This window comes from Hippoglossus stenolepis, chromosome 21 (genome assembly GCF_022539355.2).
Source record: "Hippoglossus stenolepis isolate QCI-W04-F060 chromosome 21, HSTE1.2, whole genome shotgun sequence".
Taxonomy (NCBI): domain Eukaryota; kingdom Metazoa; phylum Chordata; class Actinopteri; order Pleuronectiformes; family Pleuronectidae; genus Hippoglossus; species Hippoglossus stenolepis.
The window spans coordinates 11,513,731-11,533,920 of NC_061503.1; the positions used below are offsets into that span (position 1 = coordinate 11,513,731).

A 20,190-nucleotide genomic window follows, 5' to 3' on the forward strand; every position below is an offset into this window, starting at 1 on the left:
TCGAGGAGTTTGTACAAAAGCAGAAATTCTGTGAAGCAGGAAGAAGGCAGCAGGTTCACCTAAGCCGCTGCGTCAAATATGGGCCAGGTTCCAGATTCACTCTCTCGGCTTTGAACAACGATCACCAGGCGAGCAGACACATTATGGAAAGGAGATTGCATTACTCGATATAGAAGTCGTTCCGGGCCGTAACGCGTCCCACTGCAACACGGCCTGTGTGTGGATGATGAAGTGGCGGTAGCGATGGCTGTCAATCAAGCAGACGGGAAGTGAAGAAATCAGCCATTTCAGAAATGTGCAAAGAAACTGTTTTCAGCATCTTTTTCTTAGTGGAAAAAATAATAAAAAAGCCAAGATCTCTCTTTTTTAAAATACATACATTTTTAAGTTTATTCAGAAGTGATGTCAGTAGTGAGCCGGGAACAGTCAATATTATTGGAATCCAAGGTTACAGCAATCGAGGACAAGGTCTGAACAACGATAATGCGATGTGAGTTAGTCGTATGTGCACTCCACAAATTTAACCAATGAAAATCCTTGATAGGTTCTCACATACCAACTCGGTCAAGTCCCCGTCAATTCAAAACCTACAGGCCCTTTTTTTTTTGTTTCATATAAATGCCACTTAATCTAAATGATACGTTAATACAAAAAAGGAGTCATGATCAAATCACAGACAAAAAAAAAGGAGAAATAAAATCAAATCATATATACAAACCTCTGTACATAGTGGGAATATGAATAAAAAGAGATAAAAAGGAATTCAATGAGCTATGTGCTCTCGTATACTCGAGAGTGGGCAGGTACTGGAAAGCTGTTGGTTCTATCCCAACAACAATCTCGTGTCATGATAAAGTCTGGAGGCGGCGAGGCAGCATTTTACAAATTCAGTGACTGCTCCTCTGTGCAGCGCTCTCCCCGTTGGAGACTGCGTCGACGTCAAACCGAAGGCGAAATGGAAAAGTGAAAAAAAGATGATAAGAAGTGGGCGGGCGACGGTGAGGTATTCATCTTGTCAAGCTGGGACAGGGAGCGAGGAATGTGTGGGTAAAAAAAAAAAAAACACAACCGCTTTTCAAGGGGGAGCGGTTACTGCTGTTGTTGATGGTGAGTTGTTGTTTTTTTTTCTGTTTTGTTGTGTTGTCAGTGTGTTGTTTTGGTCCTACTGTCAGCGTCTTTTGTTCACTGTACAATTCCTGAATCGATGGAGGCCTGCTTCCTGGTGGTCTTGGGAGGAGGCGGGGGAGGGGTCTTGCTGGGCAGAGGAGGTGGGATGTGCTGCGAACACACACAAACAAAAACAAAAACACAAACACAAAATGAAATCTCAATATTCTCAAGCGGAGACAACTCGGCTCTATGCCAAAATCCAGAGCTCAGGATTAAAAGCTGCCATCACTCCCGAAATTGATTGACAGGACTTTTGATAGAAGAGCTGATGCCGGGATCAGTTTACACAACGCTTGTGTCAGATTGGGTGATCACGGTGCCTTAAAACTGTCGGAGCGCATATTTGTCAGACTACAACTTGAACCTATGATGACAGAAGAGTTGAATGGAAGCGGAGCGACTGACTTTCTAGATCAAGAATCTGTTTTATTCTGACACAAAAATCATTGTACCAAATATAGGTTTTCTTTCTGGGTCATAGACATTTATATCTAAGCTATTGATGTTTTCAGATTAAAAAAAATCTGAAAATACACAACAACAGGCCTATATAGGATAAATTCCCAGGAACTTAAAATGATGAGATAACTGAATCAATATTATTCAATCCAAAGAGAAAAATGACTGAAGTGTTTCTCTGAACCTCCTGAGACACCTGAGTTCAGACAGAGACAACAGACGAGGGATAATGCTCGTCAGTGACCTCACCTCCGTCTCCGTCAAGGACTGTAAATGAAGAGTGGCTGTCGCTCAGTCTTGGAGCATCTGCTCTCACTACGCTGCTGTCAGTCCGCTGCCACACAGTGTGTGTGTGTGTGTGTGGTTGTGTGTGTGTGTGTGTGTGCCCAGGCTCCATTTTACTACCTGTCCATGGGCCGTGACAGTGGATAAATAAGATTAGTTAACGTGTGGCGCGGAGAGAGGATGGGCAGCGGAGACGTCGCTGAGTGTGGCGAGACGAGCCGCTGATTAACAGCGGGAGAGCTGCTGATGGATGTGAGAGGTAAAGTAATCATCCAATCAATCACGTCTGAGCGCCGGGCCGGCCGGAGGGGGAGGGCGAGTATAAATAACAGCAGGGTGGACAGGCGGCCGCAGCCTCTTGCTGCTAACTGACTGATGCCTACACTCGTCTGTGACACAGATTACAAAAATGACACACAAACACGGGACAGGTACAAACCTGAGTGAGGAACACGCATGCACGCACATTAGCACAGGATGTAAACGGGGTAGGGGATAGTGGAGGAGGTCGGCCCAAATGTCAAATGCGTGCATCTTGTTTTATTAAAAGTGCCATACATCATTAAGGAGCTCCTCTCAGGCCTAATTAAAACACCTACCCTTGGATGGGGCGGGGGCGGCGGAGGCGTCGAGGGACTCGCCAGGTCTTGATTATCAAGCAGGTTCCCGTAATCAGCCGTGCTGCCTTTCACGGGCAGCGGAGGAGGAGTTTCACCCTTGTCAGAGCAGCCCATCCCATTCAGCTCCAGACCTGCACGAGCACATCAGCTCACATTCATCATCAGAACAGATCACATGGCCTATTTCTGCCCAGTTCCAGTGTATTTAAAAAAAATTAAAGATGAAGAAATTAGAGAAAATTTTAGAGCTAAATGTCCACAAACACTTCAATGGGAACTTAACTAGGGAGACAGGAAAAAGTTAAGTTAAATTTGTCTTTCAATAACAATTTGTATGAACTTTGAGGCTCACCCCTGATGATGTCATCAACCCCTCATCGAGGTGTGGTGTTACGCTGGCAGAGATACGCAATAGGCAGTGTTGCATTTAAGGTTATTGACCCTGACCAAAGACTGTTTATAAAGATGGACGATGTGTTGTGGTGATACTTATCAACTAAAAGTCCGAATATCTCAACCTCTGATGCATTTTGACTTAAAAACAAACTAAACATGTGAGTTTTAGAAGTCTCAAACTTTAAAGAAGTGGAATATTGAATAGTTCTACAGGAATACAGACAGTTGGATGAGAGTTATAAAATCCATGTCTGCGTCTCTCAAAACTTTCCCCTCAAGCCTCTTGAAATGTGTCGAAGAAGCGTCTGCGTCACTGTGCAAAGAAGCTGAATTAGTCGGAAGCATCAATAGCAAGTTTTCTTGTTTTTGGTAAATTTACATCCTTGATCAGTAACTCAACACATTGAGCCGCTCTGTGTGATGCTGGCATCAGCTGCCAGCCCGGTGACAAAGAGACAAATGTAGAAGTTAATCTGCGGTGCTGACAGTTATAATTTGTGGGGCCATTAAAAGAAGTGTGGCTCATATCACACATACAGTAGCTCTGTGTTCCAGATCAAACTGTGAGCAGCATTTGTAGCTCAGCGTGTGCGAACAGGGAGGTCCTCACAGATGGTGCAAGCTGCTGTCCAAAGATCACACAACCTGTTAATTGAGTGAGAATAAAGTTAACTCGCTCTTACTGGAGACAGCAAGCATTGAAAAGGAGAGTTTGCTCCTGGGCGTGATGGGCGGGGGTCCCGGTGAGGAGGAGTAGTTGGAGGAAGAGGACGGGGGTCCGGGGGACACAGAGAGGCGGCGGTCTCCACCTATCTGGCTGAGAACTTGACTCCTTGGTCTCTGAGGCCGCAGGGGGCTGATCTGTGTGATCGAGGATGAAGAGAAAGAAAGTAGATGTTATCAGAGGCGGCTCTCAGAGTAAAATAACCTAAATTACACAACAAGTCAATAAAACAGAAGTGAGAACGCAATTTACTTTGAGGAGAATGGATGAAGTCGACCATGAAATATAACAGAAAATCAATGAAAGATAATTTAAATGAGAAAATCAGACCCTCATCTCCTTTGGGACTATTTTGTGTGCATCCATAATAAGTCCGCTATTTGTATTCCTAGAGGAGAAACCATTTGGGGGGCGGGGGGAATCCTTTTTGAGTTGCAATATCTTATCTGTGGTTAAATATCATTGTTCGCATGCGGGGCTGCGTTGTCCCAGCTTCATCACTGCTGGAATTTGAATATGAAAAGATACGGCCTCAGGGCTCTTCCACACTGTTGGCTACATTAACAAACAACTTTGTAATTGGCCAGACTCAAAGCAGCCAGCCACGAGGGAGACGCTGAAAACACACACATTCGTACACGTAACTGAGAGCTGAGATTTGCATTGAGGATGAAAAGCTTTTTCTTCATTTTTCCGTTCCAGACGATAACTTCAAATCCAGCTGCAGCTGCTTGGCAACCACCAGAGACCCCTAGGTGCTCTACCCTTGACCCCTGAGGCAGGAAGCTCGTATCACGAGCCAGACGGCTCCACCACTGTCAGGGGCCCCCTTTGGATCCCATCCCTGTGCTTATCTTAATGCTGCTCGCAGGGGAACATTCCCACTGGGCATGCAGAACACAGTGATACCTCGGCTGTAATGGACACAGCGGGGTGAGGAGGGACATGAGCACATCAGAGAGAGAGAGGGGGGGGTAAAGATATGTAGAGAACTGAGGGGAGAAATGTGAGGGGGTAGAATATTGGGGAAGAAAAAGGCAAAGATAGAATGACAGTTGAAGAGAGCAGAAAATATGTGTTAGAAGTCCTGTCAGAGATTCATTATGCTCGTTGGAAAAATATAATGTGAATTTCTCACTGTAATCCTGTTCTTATACTTTCTGTACAAACTTGATTTGAGAACGACGCCAGAGAAAAACCTTTGGAAGCTCTACAATCGAAATAATGCAGGCTTCAGAAGAGAGAAAATGCTCGGGAAATTTATATTAAATCCACCAACCGTTTAATTTTGATTATTCATGTGAACGATCATTAGGAATCATGAATATCCCAGAAAAGGTTTATTATGACAGGACGAAACAAACACCATGATGCTTCAGATCAGATCGTGGATATCCACAACAAGGACGTGTACGTGGAGTAGGACAGAGAAAAGAATATAAGAACATGTGAAAGCTTCAGGAAAGTAACAGAAATAAGATGAAGAAAGAAAACGTGAAGGAGAGGAAGAGAAGAGAGTTACTATAAGATGAAGAGGAGAGAGGAGGAAAGGAGACAAGATGAGACGAAATGAGGAGAGAAGAGATGGAAGAGGAGGAGAGGAGCAGTACCGTCTCTGAGAGTATGACAGCCTCAGCGGGCTGCAGCTGGATCTCCGTGGTCTTCATCTCTTTGTCAAAGATCTCCTGGTGCTTGCTGTTCCTCTTCTCCTTCTTCTTGTCCTTGCGCTCCCTCTCCGGCTCGTCGCGGTCCAGCTTGTCCTGAGACTTGGTGTGCAGCTTCTTTGGCAGGAGAGGCTCCAGGGCAAACCTGAATAAAAGATAATGTGATATTAGTGCGATCAAACCCCGTCGCTCGTCTGTGAGGTAGCTCCATCAATCCTCTACTGGTTTGGGGAGGTGGGATGAGAAGTAGGAGAGGTTGTGTGGTGATCTAAGTCCAGAAGAACTGTGAAGTAGTTGTTACCCGTCTGAGCCCGGCCTGGAGGGGGTGTTGTCAGAGGAAATGGAGGAGACTGAAGCCACCGACAGCGGCCTCTGGGAGGAGGGCATGGTGAAGGAGCGCACCATGGAGTGTGGACGAGGCCCCCGCCGCTCGTCTGCTGCCGGCTGACAATGCAGAGAAAAACATACGGAAAGAGTTTAGCTTCTAATTCAGTGTCGTCTGCTTTCATTTTTCATTTTATTTTTCATTTTATTTTTATTTGGGGTTTTATGTAATTAGAATATGTTCAGTAAAATTCAAAATAAAAGAGAGGGAGATATTCAGATAGAGAAACGTTCCTCCCGCAAAGGTATGTTCAACTATAATTATACTACAGTGCAACGTATATTGAATTATTACATCTATCAACGTCTGTGAAACAATATTTATTTCTATATTTATTACAATATTTCAGTGGATTATCATTGTTATAATTTATAATGAAGGCCAGAAGAACCAGAAGAATTTGAAAGCAGTGCTGCAGATTCTACATTAGAGCACTTCTGATGTAACAGAAAGGTCAACGACAGGTAAAAGCTCTCACCAGGGTCTTAACGCCGTACTGCTTCTCCACCTTCTCCCGCAGCTGCTTGAAGCAGGCCTCCAAGCGGTCGTGGAAAGGCCTCAGCGCCTCCGTGACCTTCTCTCCGTGAATGCGAACCCCCTCAGCAAGGTGCGGGATCTAGCAGAGGTAAGACAAACCTTTATACAACACACCCTTGGGACAGGAGCTGTTAGCTACATGTTGGTTGCTACTACATATATCCAATCAAATGCACGTGACCTTTAACCTCCCTGGCTGTGCATTCTCAGCGAGCGCAGGGATTGTACATCACTTTGAGTGGGTCTGAACGCACTAAGAGGGAATATCTGTGCAACCGTATCCAGGTGGAGGTGGAGAAGGCTGTTGCCATGACACCTCCCCTCCTGTCCTCCCACCACCAGCATCAACACGACATAACACAGATATAATAATCATGGCAATGAGAAAGCACAGACAGGCTACATGTACAGGCATGTACTGCATGTGACGGACGCTTGCCTCTCCGCCAACAAAGCTGCAATGCACCCGTTCAGGAACACTGCTGCCTCTCACACTGCTGCCTCTCACACACTGCAGGCAGCTGTTGAATAACAACACCCAACAGAGGCTGCCCAGGTAGAAAGAGAAAGAAACTGCTGAAAACTAGTAATTAGGAAAACCCCAGTGCCACATTCAGTGTCCGGAAGCTTTGCTGACTAATCTGGCTTGTCTTGGTTTTCTGTGTTTAACACCATCTTTGGCTGCGGGTACGGTGGCGAAGAATCGCACAATAACTTGCCAGAAACCAGCAAAGATGTTACAGTCAGCTGTGGTAATATGGACCTTTTCTTTTCCATGGCAACTGTAAAAAAAAAAAAGAAAAATGTTGTGACCACCTGGCTATGATGTGAGAAAAACCCCTGAAAGAAAGTGAAAAGAAAACAGCGTACGCTTTTATGCTGGGAAAGAAGGAAAAACAGAGAAATAAAGCAAATTTATGGGATTTAATTCATCATCCATATTAACCTGTCACGTCTCAGAGTGCAGCATTTGCACAACACTGAACTGCAGAGTGGATCTTGTGCCTCGTTTTAAGTACAGTAGCTTTCACGGCTAACACATGCACAAAAGCCCTGAACTAATGGAACAAAGAGTCTGCTCAGAGTACAAAGACATGTCTGAAGTATCTGGAATAGGTGGACCATTAAAGAGAAGACTGCAAGTGTGTGTGTGTGTGCGTGTGGGAGTGCATGTGTGCGCTAACCTCTGATTCTCTAGAGCCTGCTCCTCCTTCTTCATATTCTCTGAGGGCAAACTGCCCCTCCACCCTCCACAGCAAGAACTAACTTCACTCACTCAGCTGGCACACAACAGCAATTCAGCTTTGTGATGCAACCTTGTGTAAAAATCTCAAACGCTACATGTATTATTTACAAAGGGATTCCACGTGTGTGTGTGTGTGTGTGGGGTGTCTTATTAACAGTGAGAAAAAAAAGACTAATGGTGAAATGCACAGTAATGTCCCTGTTTGAATCATCAAACAGGTTTGTTTGTTTCAGGTTCTCAGCTTCGTGTTCCACTGCACTAATACATTAAACAGCATCTTGTGATAAGAGCAGCACACAGTGAGAGGGGGAACATGTATTGCAGCATCTAAAATCCAGGATCTTTCACTCACTGAACCTTAGTTACTCTGCTGCGCTCCACAAAAATCAAAGCTTTGCAACAGAAAGATAAATGAGAGGAGGCTACAGACACACTGCAAAGGTTTCCCCTGGTCCCTCCATCATCCCCGCCGAGACCTCTTGGAGGAGAGAGGAGCGGCGAGGACGGGACCGAAAGACCAAAAAAAGGTGAACGAAAAAGAGGCAGATGGGGGAAAGGGTTAGAAGGAGGAGAAAGGGAAGATGAGAGGAGTCAGAAGGACGAAAAAAAAAAGACAGAAAGGGGGAGAAAAGGCAGCGAGAGGGAAAGCTGAGGCAAGATTCACGTCTCCCAGGATACCCACATCTTTTTATAGACCTCAGGATGATTGAGTGCGACTGAGTGGCGGCATGGCAACAGGATTCTGCTTGGTAGCTGCATGGAGATAAGTTCATTGTGGGAGACACTCGGGCTCAAGGTTGCAAACACACACACACACACACACACACACACACACACACACACACACACACACACACACACACACACACACACACACACACACACACACACACACACACACACACACACACACACACACACACACACACACACAGTGTTGTGCTATCCTTATTCGGACTGAGTTCCTTTCATGGTGCACAGCCTAAAGCCAAGTTCACGACCTTCAAAGTCATCTGAAAACTAACCGAGTCTGACCCGAACCCGATGTAGTAAACACAAGCTGCAACGTCTCTGAGATACCCTGTCCCATGAAAAACGTCATCACACGTCACCACTACGTGTATAACCAAAACCTTATCACTAATCTTAACTACCCCCTAACCTTAACCAGGACCTCAGACATGATGTTTTGCCTCATTAAGACCTGGCTTCATGTTGGAAAAGGTCCTAAAGAGGCAACAAAAATTTTTTCACACACACGCTCAGTCGTATAATTACATGTAACTTTTTTAAGTTCTTTTTTTTATTCCAGCAGTCAAACAGCGAGATGTTACCTCATGTGAGGCTGATGTTAATAGCTCATAATTAGACAACGGAGACCTGGGGGCTGCGTTTATAAACTCCAGCATGGATCCAACTCTACAGCTCATCTTACAAAAGATTAACAATGCATGCTGCAAAAAATAGTCTAACCTGGGAAACAGATACAGTTTTTATAGGAAGAAGAACACAGTTGGAATGTCAGATACTCGCTGGGAAGCCGAGGCAAGAACAAAGGTTTTCATTGGTTAAGGCCACGTGATACAGGGTCAACTTTAAAAATTGGACTCATAAAATAGAAATCTGAGAAGAAATTGACAAACATAGTAATAAAACACTTTGCTTTCCTGACAAAGACACAGTGACAATACCAGTGGTTGGGTATCACTGCTCTAATCAGCCTCACTTCATATCAAACTGTAGAAATATGGAAAACAATGTCTGACAAGCTGAGGACAAGCTGGTGTGTTTACCAGCACAAAGAAAACAAGTGGCTGTGAAACACACAGGCGACATCTTCAGAGCCAGATATTGTTCTCAGGGGTTGATGGAGCCAACCAGAGCAAAAAAAGGTGGTTTAACACCGAACATGTGTTGGTCAGGCAGCCAGAAGCAAGACCCCAGTGGGATGCACATGTTTTTCTATTATTCTACCCTGGCCTGGTTTATCCAACCCAGTTTAGTAAAGATGCCAACTTCAGTATCGTCAGTGCTACAGATCTGGGTTTGTACGTCGGTTGAGGCTTGTGTCATGATGAGTGGGCACTAGAGGAAAATGGGTCATAATGTAAAAATGATCCAACTGGTCAGAAATGCAACTGTCCTGCGAGTTTCTGAAATCAGTGCCGTAGAAAGGCTAAAAAATCTGGGCCAGTTAAAAGATAATCGCCCCTTCACAATTCTCACTGATATATCAGTTACAGGGACAGATCCAAACCGCAGTCTGCCATTAGTGACCCCCAGTCTATGCCCTCGACTCTACCAATGACTTCATTAGCTGGAAAGCCAACAATTAAGCAAAAGTGACCCACAAACACTCATTGGTAGCAATGCCTGTAAATTGGTCCAAACAGGTTAGCCAAGAATCCTCAATTCCTATAATTCTGTGCCCCCTAGCTGTCAATAATCAGTGACTGCAGCTTTGAATATATTTAATCATTATGACACCATGAAACAGATGAGTATATAATGAGCACACCAGACAGCATTTAGAGCAAAGCAACATATAACAACTAAAAGGTGGATGTTCCTCTGCATATCGAAGACTAACTATGTCTTTCTTCATATCCAGCAGACGCAGGCTTGATATTTATGCACCTTCCCCTCATACTCCATGCAAATCACAACACTTGAAGTTATCATGCACCTTCCACGCTACACTTTGTGGGCATGCAGGTATTACTAATGAACCCTCAACCCCATTTTCAAAGAGGCACATGCCAATACCATCAGCGGTCAAGACGTATGAAAGAAATGGCCTTTCTGATTAATATGAGCAGAGTTTCTCTGAGCCCACTGTTCTCAGCTGAACCCTGTCATCCGGTCCCTCTCTAACGCACAGTAAGCGGACTTCAGCGCCTCACCCTGGGGTGCTGGGACAGCCACATTGCCTCTGCCTGGTATTAAGGGTGTGATGACACATTAAGACCTTTCATGAAGGTCACGGAGGTCTTAGGGACACACACACACAGCCTGGGATGAGTCCGACAGACTATTAAACAGACTGACTTTGCTATAGCTGAGTCTAAATTCAGGGGCCACATCCTTCGGAGGCTGCATCTCAAGGCCTATTGCTTCAAAGCGGTGCGACTACGGTGTCCTATTTCAAAGGCTCATGCATCCTTTGATCCCAGAGAAACTAAGGCTCCAACGTGTGGATTCTTGTCAGAGCAGCATATACCATGCTTCCACTTTTAAATGTAAAAATCCAATCTTCCAAATCAACCGAACCGATGGAATTTATTGATCTCACAGAATGTTTAGAAGCCCCTCGTGAGTGTTGTGATTTGGCGCTACACAAATAAAACTGAACCGAATCGAATTAGACTACGATGCCGCTAACGACCTTTAATCGAGCGGATCGCACTGCAGCGAGAAGTCTCAGGTACATTTAAGCATCTGTCCGACATCGTTTGCTAATTATAACAAGAAACATCGGAGAAAACACCTACTTTGTATTTACCAGGGAGCTTTTTACAATAGCTAATTTCCTGATTTCCACTCGCTCATTTCCTCTCTAATTACTAGATGAGGACGACGTGCGTTTCGGAATAACAGTGCACGCTGGCTCATTTCTCCCCGTTTAGTTTGGAGCAGTCTCATCTTCATTTGTCTCATTTAGACAGATTCAAGATGGGAGATAAACAAGCATGCTGGCTCTGGCAAGGAGACAGCTGATACCATTCCAGACCAACGGCTCTGCTTTACTCATCTCCTTTAAAAGTTCCATGTTTGTGTGTATGTATGTGTGTGTGTGTGTGCACACACACACACACAGGGGCTCGGCAAACATGTATATGCTTCCTCTGTGACATATCTCCGTGATGATCACACCAAACAAACGCAATCGGGTGTTTCTCCTGCTTATGGAAGACAGAAAAAACACCACTATTTGTGAGTTAAGGGAACGTGAGGGAACTTTTTAACCTGACACAGCTGCCAAGACAAAGCAAGTCATTTCTCTCACACTGGTACGACTGGTGTGTACAGCAGAGCCGCCGCTAATTAGCACTGCGGATTGTGGGTGGGTGATGATTTCAAAATTGCAGTGTGATTTTCTAACACTATTTTGGTCCAGCTGAAATCTCACGTTGGTGCTGAAATGGAGCATTTCACATCCGAGCATCACTTTGGAACCAACAAGCCAAGATTTGAAACAAAGACCGTGCTGCTTTTACATTATTATTCAGCGCCTTTCCTTTGACATGAATACAGAAATAACTCACGGGTCTTAAAAGGTAAAATCTAGACGCATCCTCCAACTGTGTCAGGTATAATGTATTTGTGATATGCCCCTCTTTCCAGCTGTGATGAAATACTGACACATTTATTTTTAGGGTTCCCTCACCTGCTTTGTCAGCTTCTACTTCAGTCATTAGTTTACCTTCATTTTCCCACGTTAACACGGTGATAAAACTAAGTACACGACTAATATGGAAATAATATTTGTGTAATAAGGATTGTAAAAAGACAGCTCTACTTCTAAGGTACAAAAATCAAGCTGGAAGACTTTGGTGTCAGAAGCAGGGAGGGAAAAATAATACCGGGGTATTCTGTTTGTGAATCCTCTGCGCCTTATAAAGACAAAAGGTTTCACAAACACAAAAGAGCCAAACTTTTCACATTCAGAGAAGCCCCACCAAGAGATACGGAGCACAAAGATGACCTATTTTTCAAACAACAGAGACAGCAACAACTATTGCAAATTCAATTAACTTCCTGCTTCCTTCCTTGCAGGTAGCAATAGGAAGCAGCCAGGAACAAAAAAAAAAATAGTCGAATATGTGCTCAAATCCAGGGTGAACCATAAGGCAGGAAAGCGTGACTTCCTGAGCATTAAAGCGACATTTAGTTTACAGCTAAAGAATTAAGAGAGTGCAATAAAAGAAGAAAAACAAAACAGAGTACCTACAGTGCAGCTTTATAAAACCCCAAAGGGAGGAGGTTTTTGTTTTTCCTCCAGAAAGCAAACACATCCAGGAGTTTATTAATCAAACATGAGCTACAAATGAGCTAAATATCTGCTGAGGTTCGTGGTAAGCTGTAAAGCAGCGCATGTTGTGATGCATCCAAACAGTGTGTGTGTGTGTGTGTGTGTGTGTGTGTGTGTGTGTGTGTGTGTGTGTGTGTGTGTGTGTGTGTGTGTGTGTGCATTTCCTGTCTGCTGCGTGTGCACATCCTTTAGACTCAGCGAGGATGCAAAGCTCGCAAAATCCGCCGGTGCTGATCTCGTTCAGTCTCTTCACGCATCGGAGCTTCCTCCCTAACTTCAGAGTGTGTGCTTCAGCACAATCCCTCGCTATTATTTCCACTGAACTCTATCACACACGTATTCTCTGGTGACTTGAGTAACTGTCATTGGACATCTTACCAGAGCACACACAGGTTCGCAAGACGATATTATATTTTCAGCTGTAACCCTTTAGAGTGAGTTTTTGCAGCAGCAGCAGCAGCGACAAGATTTCACATAAATATTTTTCAGCATTGAAACTCTCCGCAGTTGATGCATATGAAGGACTCCCAGCTGTTCACGACAAGACAAGACCCCACACATCACAATATGATAAGTTAAGATGAGATAAACTGTATTGATACCAAGTCGGATAAATTCACTTGTTACTGCAGCAGAAAGTCAGAACGATGTTGAAAAGTGAACACATGAAAGTGTAATATAGAATAAAATGGGCAATAAAATAGAAAATAAAAAAACATAATATCACCATTCACTACAGATAGAAATATTATTTGAAGATAAAAGGTACTCTGGTAAAGTGCAGTGGTACAGGATGATTGCACGAGGATGTATAATGTAATTGTGCATTATGTATATGTATATATATGTATGGAAATATATATATGGAAATATTGAAATAAATGTTTATGTATACAATGCACAAATACAGTATAAAGTAAAAGTAAGAACCACACTGCCTAGTGTCCGCAGAGCTGCTGGTTTGTGGCTCCCAAATTTCTGGCGATGATTTCATTACTCTAATAATGTAACAAACCATAGTAACTTCCTTATCCACACATGATTGGCTAAGAGAATAGCCCAAAACAAAATTCACTCGAAAGCTCAATTATAGTGAAGAGCCATAAGGTATGAATTCACATCTTCATGCCTCTCACGCTTCTCCATACCATCTAATTCATGCTCAGTGTTCTGACTGCCTGTAGGCTACGCCTCCCTTCACACATGCCATTGAATATGACATATGGAAATTATGGAAAATGTCATCTTTTAAATTAAACGAGCATGTACCTGTGAGGAGCTGTTCATGTAACCCCGACATCTTTGACAGGAGAGAAACTGTGATTATGCGCCACCATGATCGTATGTAATTCTAGGGTCTGTCTCACCTGCCAGGCGATAAGGTCCTTCAGTTTCTCCATCTTCTCAAGGTCGTCTTGGTGCTCCTGCGTGTACTTGTCATTGAAGAAGGCCTGGGGAGGAGGGAGATGAGATACTGCTGTGAGTATGGTTGCATGACGGGAGGAATCGGAAATGCACAGGAAGACGAAAGAGGAATTGTTAGGGGTTTGAGAGGGGGGCTGATGAAATGATAAAAAATGTAGTCAAGACATCCGTCTCTCCTCTACCACCTGCGCTTCTTCACTGAGATGAAGGAGTGACCCCAGGGCAAAGAATTCACATCGCACTTCCTGACTCATGCTGCACCGTTTCAACAAGACCAGTATGAATCTATTCCAGGTCGTGAAATATGCTGGAAAACCAACAGGCACCTTTTTTTTTTTAGCATCAAACAGTTTCCTTTTCTACACGAGGCGCTATTGTGTGATGGCGAACAGAGCGTGCAGCCAATAAATGAGAAATGTGATAAACAGTTAAATTGGAGTTTAAATCAATGTCTGTCCAGATAAGAGACTGTATATAAAAGGTGGAAAACACATCTCCACTTCCTCCCACTATCCAGAAATGAAGCCAACATATCCCGTCGGCAGGTCATGGTGCATCGATTCCGCTGCGGAAGTCAAATCTTTTGGTTTACAGCAATCAACATCTTTGCCAACGTCTTCTTTGTGTGTGTGGCTTGAGATGATCTTTTAGATTTTTCCTTTTTGCATCCATTAGATTTAAGAAACGATTTTATCCATTTTTTTATTTTTCTGCTGTATTTTCACGTGGGCTCACGCTGACATTTTCATGGACATCTTACTTGAGGTCTGAGAGGAAATGTTCCAAAAGATGTCTGGAGCCACTTTATGGCTCCTGTTAAAGTGATGCTTTAAATTATTCAGATACATATAGAATAAATCCAGACTTTCTTTCTCGTTGATTACCTTCTCATAGTTGGTAAAACCTCCCATGACAGCTGGGTCCACGATCCCATTCAGCAGCATGGAGAGAGGGTTGATGGGAAGGTTGGGGTCCGTGAGATGCCTCTGCACCATGCTGCTGATCTTCTCATTGGTCAGCTGCATCGTTTCTATGGCGTTCTCCAGCGGACTGATCTCCTCCTGTGAGGCAGAGAATGAAAAGTTGTCACCCAAACATTTTCAGCACTTGCTCACCTCTTTTAGTTCATACACACATACATCACCACAGTGTCTGTAATCCCAACAATGGAGACGTTTTATCTTCACCAAGTTATTAGAAGATGGGCTTAGGAAACTTGACACATAAATCATGTAGGATAGAGAAGCAATTAATCATTTTTTTCCCCCACTGCACCAAAACATGAACCTGCAACTGTCAAAGTGAAGATGGATAATGTGTGCAGGGGAATTTCAGTTCCTGGGTCAACTCAATATTCTGAGAGAAGATGAAGAAGATACTTGGAAAATGCTGTCAGGAATTCCACTCATGTGTGAAAGCAAACGACAACTCAGTCCTAATGTCATTAAGTGGAAAGACAGAAAATCAGGGAAATAAAACACACCTCCCTCCGTCTTTCTACTAAGCATTTAGTAGAAACACAAGTGGATTGTTGATTAAATGTCAAGATTTAGACTCCGGACCAAAAATAAGATGTTTTGCCAGGAAGACAAATCTCCAATCTGTGCCGGTGTGTCTCAGGCCAGCTTGATAAAAAGCATTGTCAGATCGCAGGCTTTAGCTCGATGAATCTCAGCCCAGTCATTAAGCTTTAAATAGAGAGTTTGACCTCGGGGACCCGGCCTCTCCCCGGCTCATCTGGAGGCCAAGCTGCTCCTGACAGTATGTTCCAATCCTGTCGACTAGTGTTCTGCTCTGAATTAGAGTGGCAGCGGAGAATAACACTCCAATACATGGAATCAGGAGTTAAGGAGGGTGCAGGGGGGGAGATCAAGGTTTTTTCCCCACTGAAACGATTGTGGATGTAGCGACCGGAGGGACCATTGTGTTGAGCTAAATGCCCGAGCTGCCGGGTGTGTGGGAGCCGCGTGATGCTATTTGACGGCTATGGATGCAGAGGGAGCAGAGTCTAGTAAACAAACCTGGCTAAAGATAACCTCTGAGAGAAGGGGTAGATGTTCCCCTCTCTGTTTTTAACAGCCCAGACATGAAAGTGACAAATCAAAGTGACAAATGAAGAGTAATGCGGAATACCTCGCCAAGATGATTACGCCAAGTAGTGCATTTGTTTAGGGACAAACTAATGAAGCTCTAACTGCAATGCGACTTATATTATATCTGTGCTCATTTCCCCACAGATAATACAAACTAATGCCCATTCCACGTGTAACAGTAAACACTAAAATTATTTGTTTCAGTCAAACCAGGATTAATTCTGTTACAGGAAAATCAAAAAGAGACTCTGGTTCTAGTTGTATTTGCGCTGTGTAGCTATTTTCAGTGGCAACGAGCTTTAAGGAGCGCTGGGTGAATCGATGTGACGGATCGTGCCCTGTCGTTAGTCCGAGGGAGTGGCACGCCTGCAACCAACGCGGCTGTCTATACGGCTTAAGTGGACAAATCATATCGATTGCCTCCGAGCTGCAGATCCTCATCTGATTAGGGAGGCCCGCCTGGCACACAAGGCGCTTCTTCTACTCACCGTGGAGACCGACTTGACCTCAAACCAGCGCAGGATGCCAGGGAGCTTGTACGCCGTCGAGTACGTGGTCCTCTCGATCCACATGTTCTGGAGACAAAATGACAAATACACTAAAAAAAGTCAACATCAGAGGGTGAAGATTAATTTGCCTCTGCCAAACGACAACAATACTCTAGGATCAAACTCGGAATAAGCAATAATCAAATTAAGACGTGGAGTATTCAGACCTTTATCGCATTATTTAGAAATGCATTAGTCTTATTCTAATTGCATAGCCCTTATCGACCAAGGTGAACCTGGTGCTAGTGCTGGAGTTGGTTCCACTTTAAGAACCAGTAGCTTTTCCACAGGCTAGAGCCTCCATAGAGCCACGTCATAATATTACTCTATGTGTCTCTGATTTCCCAGTTGTGCCAACTTCAAGCACAAACTCATCTACGTCTCCTCGACGGACCACTAGTGCTAATTTATCTCCCATGTCGCTTGCAACCTGGATATTAAGTGTGAACAAAACATAATTCATTAGACAAACTGAAAATCAAAACTCGACAGTTATGCTATCGGCAGATCTGGATCCCTGTCTGCTGCTTTACTCAGTCTGGATCTTCATGTTGAAAAACCCCCAAAAATAAAAAAATGAGCTGCATATAAATTAGAGTTCTAAAATGCAAGTGATTTACTCTGAGGGAAATGACTAAAAGAATCTGTGGAGCATAAACTACAAACAATAATCCGGTGGCATCCCATAATAAATTACAAGACAGGAGGAGCAGTACCGAGACAAACAAGCAGGAACCTGATCAAAAACGGATACAAATGAAAAGCCCTTTTCAGGTTTACTCAGTTTGCTGCATCTTGCTGCAGTGAGACAAAAATACCTTGCAGGTGGAAGAAATGAAAAATAATGTTTACCTCTTCTAAATTATATAATAATTAATTTGTCATAACCTAAATGTGGGATATAGATTCATGGGACCATCATAGTTATCTTCTATCAAATAATTCTAGAAATCCCAGTCTGTATGGAGCTCGCATATCTCTAGAACCGTTCATCTTATCGGCTTCACACTTGGCACGTGTGTTGTTAAGCTCCCAAGGAGCACAGAAGATACATGCACAGCGGCGGCTGGCACTCATTAATGTAAGTGACAACAGCGTATTCATGCTAAAGGCCACGTCCACGACAATGACAACTGATTCTACAGTTCAGGGTTCTGCAGTCTTCACTGAACTTTGGATAAACAGGTGCAGCAGAGGAGTTGCAGCTTCAGGGTTCTGTGGACTCAGGCCAGCAGCAGGTCTTTACTTGCTGCGGCTCAATTACTGCAGGTCACTTTTCCACTTTCAGAAAGAAAGCTGCAACCAGCATAATCATGGACCAAGAAAACAGCCCATTCCATACAGACATGTTTAGAATGAGCACTGCACTAGTTAAAGAGCAACTATTTCATCAAACTGTCAAACAAAAATAAGTGGCTACTTTCAGCCGTATATACATTTCTAAAACTTACTGTTGCCCACTACATGCACTAAAATGTTGTATATAATATAATACAATATCAAGAAGCCTTCATGTTGATATCACATAAAAAACAGAATGGACAAACAAACACGCAACAACAAAAAAAGAAAAGACAAAGCAATCGAAAGAAAAAGTCCAGGCAATTACCGCAAACTCATTGTCGGGGTCCTTCTCTCCCTTCCTCACTGGCCTGGAATACTGGAATTTATGGACTTCATTTACTGTGTAGAAGCTGTGGAGGGAGAAAATCAGCACCTAAGTAAATTAAAACTGTTATGGGCAATCTACAGCTTGATTCAAAGGTTGATTGCTTTGCTTCAGGTCAAACACAGGACAGGCCCTGCTCCTGGCTCGCTCTGCCAGGAACTGTGGCATATACAGCGCGCTGCTTTTTGACTTGCTGTTGAAGCAGCGGCCTGATCTACATGGAAAATAGATTAATTTTTTGGGGGGGCGGGACACGTCACCGACATATCAGACACATGGAGAAGCTGCAGCATATGTGACAGAGGAGCAGGGATGAACTTTGCAAAAAAAGGTTAATAGACTTTTAACACTGGGGAAACGATGGTGTTGCACAGTGGCTGTGGGAGCAGCTGCCTGGGCATGTGCACTTTTCTCACTTAGACACATCACTTGCTCTTCCCCCATCTTCCTTGCTGCTAGATATCCACATTCACACTGTCCTTGGGAAATTAGCACACATCTATTATCCTCATACAGCATATTGCATTTCCAATTCCTAAACCCAATGCCATATGGTTCAAAGAGCATGCTTTGACTTTATTAGCAAACCATTATGAATAAAATATGAAACGAATGTGTGCCGTTACAAAGCCACTCGCCTTTTATGTTTTTTTTTGTTTTTTTAGTCACATCAGTCAGTGTGTGCAGATGAGGCTGCAACAACTTTTTCAACTAAGGGCCGATAAAGTTTTGCTAATGAACACAGCGCACACAAAGCTACACAAATAAATCAGGAAGGCTCAGGTCTTATTGGCACTCGAGCCACTTACAGATGTTCCCTCTCGTACCGCTATTTAATGAACAAGACCAGACCCTTTGGTAAATTAGCTGAGAAGTCGTGGCATTAACCTGAAAAACTGAGCGTGTTCGCCTCTGATCTAATGAACAGATTAATAAAGCAGCTTTAAATCCGCCGCACTTCTCCAATTAACGCCTTTACATGGCATTAGGGATGATGCAGTAGCACGGGTCTGGACAAAGCAAGGTCAGAAGGTGCTGCGCTCCGCCTGCTGCTGCTGCCGTGACCGTTGGGCTAAAGCAGCTCAGTCTCACTGCTATGCACCGCTGATGTTTTGCACTGAATGAGAGAGTCAACGAGAATGAACAGAGAGATAGGGGACGGAGAGAATCAGAGAGAGAGAGAGGACAGAGTTGACAGAGAAAGAGACGGAACAGCCCTCTGTCACTCTCTAAACACGGCTGTCTAATCTAGGATATGAACAGTTACATATTCCAGTCAGAAACAATTCCCAAACACGCCAACAGGCTTCCGAAGGGATCAACGCAGGTGGATGTGACCAAAGCTGCAGGCGTGTGATAAGATCAGTGCCCAGGTATATTTGCCGAAAGGTTTTTTTTTTCAAACATATATATATATTCTTTTAATTATGTCCAGTGATGCGCTGGATTGCATATCAAAGTGAGTTTGCACAGCCGAGCAATGCGGTACATGGCCGGGGTGCAGATTGGGCAAACAAGCGGTGCAGGGGGCCCCCGCTGTTGGCTGTGGCCCCCGTGCCACGACTCAAAGGTATTAATGATGTCAGAGAAACAATGTTGTACTTGGCACAGCGACTAATAACAGATGGCTGTGGCGAGGAAATGATTGCAAGGACGACGAGGTCAGGCGCAGTTTGTCACACACACACACACACACACACACACACACACACACACACACACACACACACACACACACACACACACACACACACACACACACACCATCATTTAATCACCTCCGTCTCAGCGGTTCCTCGACGCACCACACTCCAAAAATAAAAAGATCACGCACAAGCTCTCGAAATTGTTTTTGAGTGACTGGGGAAAGTAAACTGGGCTCTGCTGGATTAAAAAGTCATGCTGTGTGACTTTGAGTTCCACACTCTAATTGTAGA

General features: G+C 44.0%; 1 protein-coding gene across 6 annotated transcripts in view; it reads right to left on the reverse strand.

Moving 5' to 3' along the window:
• Window positions 1–362: 362 nt before the first annotated feature.
• Window positions 363–20,190, reverse strand: part of dock1 (dedicator of cytokinesis 1) — a 170,973-nt gene continuing 151,145 nt past the window's right edge. For all 6 annotated transcript variants that reach the window (XM_035145037.1, XM_035145036.1, XM_035145033.1 and 3 more), the window contains 10 exons: window positions 18,194–18,278; window positions 16,525–16,611; window positions 14,828–15,004; window positions 13,886–13,969; window positions 6,182–6,319; window positions 5,620–5,762; window positions 5,265–5,463; window positions 3,614–3,791; window positions 2,514–2,665; window positions 363–1,278 (listed from right to left, as the gene is read on the reverse strand). In XM_035145037.1, the coding sequence (XP_035000928.1) occupies window positions 1,183–1,278; window positions 2,514–2,665; window positions 3,614–3,791; window positions 5,265–5,463; window positions 5,620–5,762; window positions 6,182–6,319; window positions 13,886–13,969; window positions 14,828–15,004; window positions 16,525–16,611; window positions 18,194–18,278 (1,339 nt within the window). In that variant the 3' untranslated portion in view covers window positions 363–1,182. The remainder of the gene's footprint in view (window positions 1,279–2,513; window positions 2,666–3,613; window positions 3,792–5,264; window positions 5,464–5,619; window positions 5,763–6,181; window positions 6,320–13,885; window positions 13,970–14,827; window positions 15,005–16,524; window positions 16,612–18,193; window positions 18,279–20,190) is intronic.